The sequence below is a fragment of the Piliocolobus tephrosceles genome, chromosome 8 (genome assembly GCF_002776525.5).
Source record: "Piliocolobus tephrosceles isolate RC106 chromosome 8, ASM277652v3, whole genome shotgun sequence".
Taxonomy (NCBI): domain Eukaryota; kingdom Metazoa; phylum Chordata; class Mammalia; order Primates; family Cercopithecidae; genus Piliocolobus; species Piliocolobus tephrosceles.
Window position 1 is genome coordinate 8,779,515 of NC_045441.1, and position 3,422 is coordinate 8,782,936.

Below are 3,422 nucleotides of genomic sequence, written 5' to 3' on the forward strand. Positions count from 1 at the left end.
AAATAATAATAGATAAGGGCCCTTATATTTTTATCTTGCCTTCTTTTTTTCAGGGTGTCACTGACCTTTATATGTCCTCTTTCAAAAGGAATTTTTTAAAAGTTTTCCCTAATTCTCTAAAGATCTACTGAAATATTCTCCACAGTGCTTGGATACCTGACACCAAGGTGGAATATTGGAATTGTGTGTTAAACGTGTTTTTCTTCCAGTAGTAAAACAGCATAAGGGAGCTAGCTCCCTGAAAAACCTTACAGGTTTACATGAATTAATTTAAGGAGCTTATCCTACTCCACTCTACACTCGGGGCAACCACAGTTGCAGTCGTTGAATGCATTGGGTGATAACGTCTCTCCTCAGCACTCTTCTCAGAGCCTTAGCTATATCTTTATTCCGGAGAGTATAAATCAGAGGATTCAGTGTGGGGGTAATGATGCTGTAGAACACAGAACCAACTTTGTCCTGCAATGGAGTGCGCTGGGACCTGGGTCTCATGTAGGAGAAGATGCAGGCACCAAACCAAAGAGAAACCACCGTGAGGTGGGAGCTACAAGTGGCAAAAGCATTTCTCTTGCTCCCAGATGAACGCATCTGAATGACACTTTGAAGGATGAAGACATAGGATGTAGAAATCAGCAAGATGGGGAGGAGAAGAAGGAGGATACTGCTGATGTACACTGTGATCTCATATACAGTGATGTCGCCACACACCAGCTTCACAACAGCTGGGAACTCACAGTAGAAGTGGTAGACTTTCCGAGACCCACAGAAAGGGAAGTGCATCAAGATTGCTGTGTGAATTAGGGAGTTCACGGATGCCCCCAACCATGACGTGACAACCATCATCAGTCCCACCTTCCTGTTCATGAGCACAGCATAGCGCAGTGGATGACAGATGGCAACATAGCGGTCATAGGACATGACAACTAAGAGAAAACACTCAGCACCACCCAGAGACAAATAGAGGAAGTGCTGGGCTGCACAGCCCACAAAGGAGATAGACTTCTTGCCAGATAGGTAGTTGGTAGCCATCTTAGGGATGGTTGTGGAGACATGAATCAGATCCATGAGGGAGAGCTGGCTGAGCAGGAAATACATTGGTGTATGAAGCTGGGGATCAATGCAGATGAGGAGAATGGTGAGGGTGTTGCCACTCACGGCAATAAGGAAGACCACCATGGTCAAGGAGAAAAGGAAAAGGTGGGTAAGGGAGTCATCAAAGAGCCCCTCAAGGATGAAGTCTGCCAGAGAGGTCTGATTCCTCTGCCACGTTATTCCCTTTCTCAGTCCCTGGGGTAACAGAGAGTGGAGATAAAGGCTGTGACTAGAAATAATGGGGTCCAGCATACCCGACGAAAAGCATCTTTTGATAGAAGACAGAACCTGTGAAAGAAAAAAAAAGTTTCCATTTCTAGTTATTCAACCTCTCTAATTACTGAAATAACCTTTATTTAAAAGAGAGCTTAAAAATCTGCCTTCACAAACATAATCACTCTGAAATTTCAGAATATCTAGACTCTATTATCAAACTTCAAGTCTCTTCTCGTTAAGAAAGATATATATGTGTGTATGTGTGTATGTATATGTATGTGTGTGTATATATTTATTCACCATTTACTTCCTGTGCTTCCAAAACACACATACGTACACACACACACACACACACACATATGTCTTTCTTAATGAGAAGAGACTTGAAGTTTGATACTTAATAGAGTCTAGATATTCTGAGATTTCAGAGTGATCATGTTTGTGAAGGCAGATTTTTAAGCTCTCTCTCTCTACACACACACACACACACACACACAGAGTTTGGGGCAAAGCTTGAGGGGGTTGTTTATTTTATCAGTGAGGATTTTACTAGAAAAGCTAAAACACTAAGAGATTTCTCTCATACAATTGTGGAAGCTGGTTAGGCCATCTATGCATGGCTGTTACCTTTGTGTCTGATGCTGGAACTTTAAGTCCAGAGGGCAAGTAGTCAGGAAAAAAAATTGATATAAAAAGTGGCAGATCAAAGGCTTTCTGGAACCCACAAGCATGAGCTGTAACCCCACAAAGGCACATTCAAACCCATGTCAGTTCTTGTTGCCTCTGAAATTGGTGGTGTGGATATCCTGCAGAAGCTGGGGCGCTTGTTAATGGTCCGATTAAGAATGCACACACCTGGCCGGGCGCTGCGGCTCATGCCTGTAATCCAGCACTTTGGGAGGCCGAGGTGGGCAGATCACGAGGTCAGGCGATCAAGACCATCCTGGCTAACACGGTGAAACCCTCTCTCTACTAAAAATACAAAAAAATTAGCCGGGCATGGTGGTGGGCGCCTGTAGTCCCAGCTACTCGGGAGGCTGAAGCAGGAGAATGGTGTGAACCCGGGAGGCAGAGCTTGCAGTGAGCGGAAATCGCATCACTGCACTCCAGCCTGGGCGACAGAGCAAGACTCCGTCTCAAAAAAAAAAAAAAAAAGAATGCACACACCTGACCCAGAAGTCAGAAAAACTAAAGGAGTATCCAAGGGAAGGCCTTTTGAAGACCGTCTGGTTGGCAACACTTTTTGGTGCTGGGGCAATGTCCTCCAGGATGCGAAATATACTGTAAATCTGCATTCAACTTACCCTGCTGTTCCTCCCATAGCAAGATTCATGGAACCAGAAATCACCAGGTAGAAGCGAGAACGAGTCCTCTCACTATAGTCTCTGTAACTGTGACCCACCAGCAAAATTTTAGCTTTCTATCCCTTCACTTTTCGGTTCTACTGTTTTAGAGGTCTTAGTTCCAAAGGGAGAAATTCTTCCACCAGGTGTCACAATAATAATCCCATTTTCTGATAGTTAAGACTGCCACCGTGCCACTTGGCGCTTCTCATAGAACTGAATGCATAGGCAATTAAGGTTACTCTATTGGCTAATGAGACTGATTCTGACTAGCAACGGGAAACTCAGTTGCTATTATATGGTGAGGATAAGGAGAATTATGTCTGCAATCAGATTTTCTAGGGTGCACTCTCATGTCCCATGATGTAAGCCAATAGAAAACCACAACCCAATTCAGACAAGACTGCTAGTGGCCCAGATGCTTCAGGAATAAAGGTTTGGGTTACCCCACCAAGCAAAGAATCATGAATAACTGTAGACAAAGAGAATCGGAATGGGTAGTGAAAGCAAGTCATTATAAACACCAGCCAAAACCATGTAAGCAGCTGCAGAAACAAAAACTGTAATAGTTATGGGCATTTAATTGTTTGTGTGTGTGTGTGTGTGTACTGAATATTTGTTTTCTTCTCCTCTGTCATCCCCTATATCTAACATAAGATGTATTAATAATTGTTAATTTCAGGCTAGGCACAGTGGCTCACATCTGTAATCCCAGCACTTCGGAAGGCCGAGGCAGGCAGATCACCTGAGGTCAGGAGTTCGAGACCAGCC

General features: G+C 43.8%; 1 protein-coding gene across 1 annotated transcript; it reads right to left on the minus strand.

The window, feature by feature from the left end:
- Positions 1-225: 225 nt before the first annotated feature.
- On the minus strand, positions 226-1,287 carry LOC111530153 (olfactory receptor 2AE1). Its single transcript, XM_023197214.3, has one exon. It carries the CDS (start codon positions 1,174-1,176, stop codon positions 295-297), a length of 882 nt encoding a protein of 293 aa, XP_023052982.3. The 5' UTR covers positions 1,177-1,287; the 3' UTR covers positions 226-294.
- Between the last annotated feature and the right edge of the window lie 2,135 nt (positions 1,288-3,422).

Coding starts and splice junctions, on each gene's coding strand:
- LOC111530153 (XM_023197214.3), bottom strand. CDS start 1,176: ATGGTGGTCTTCCTTATTGCCGTGAGTGGCAACACCCTCACCATTCTC.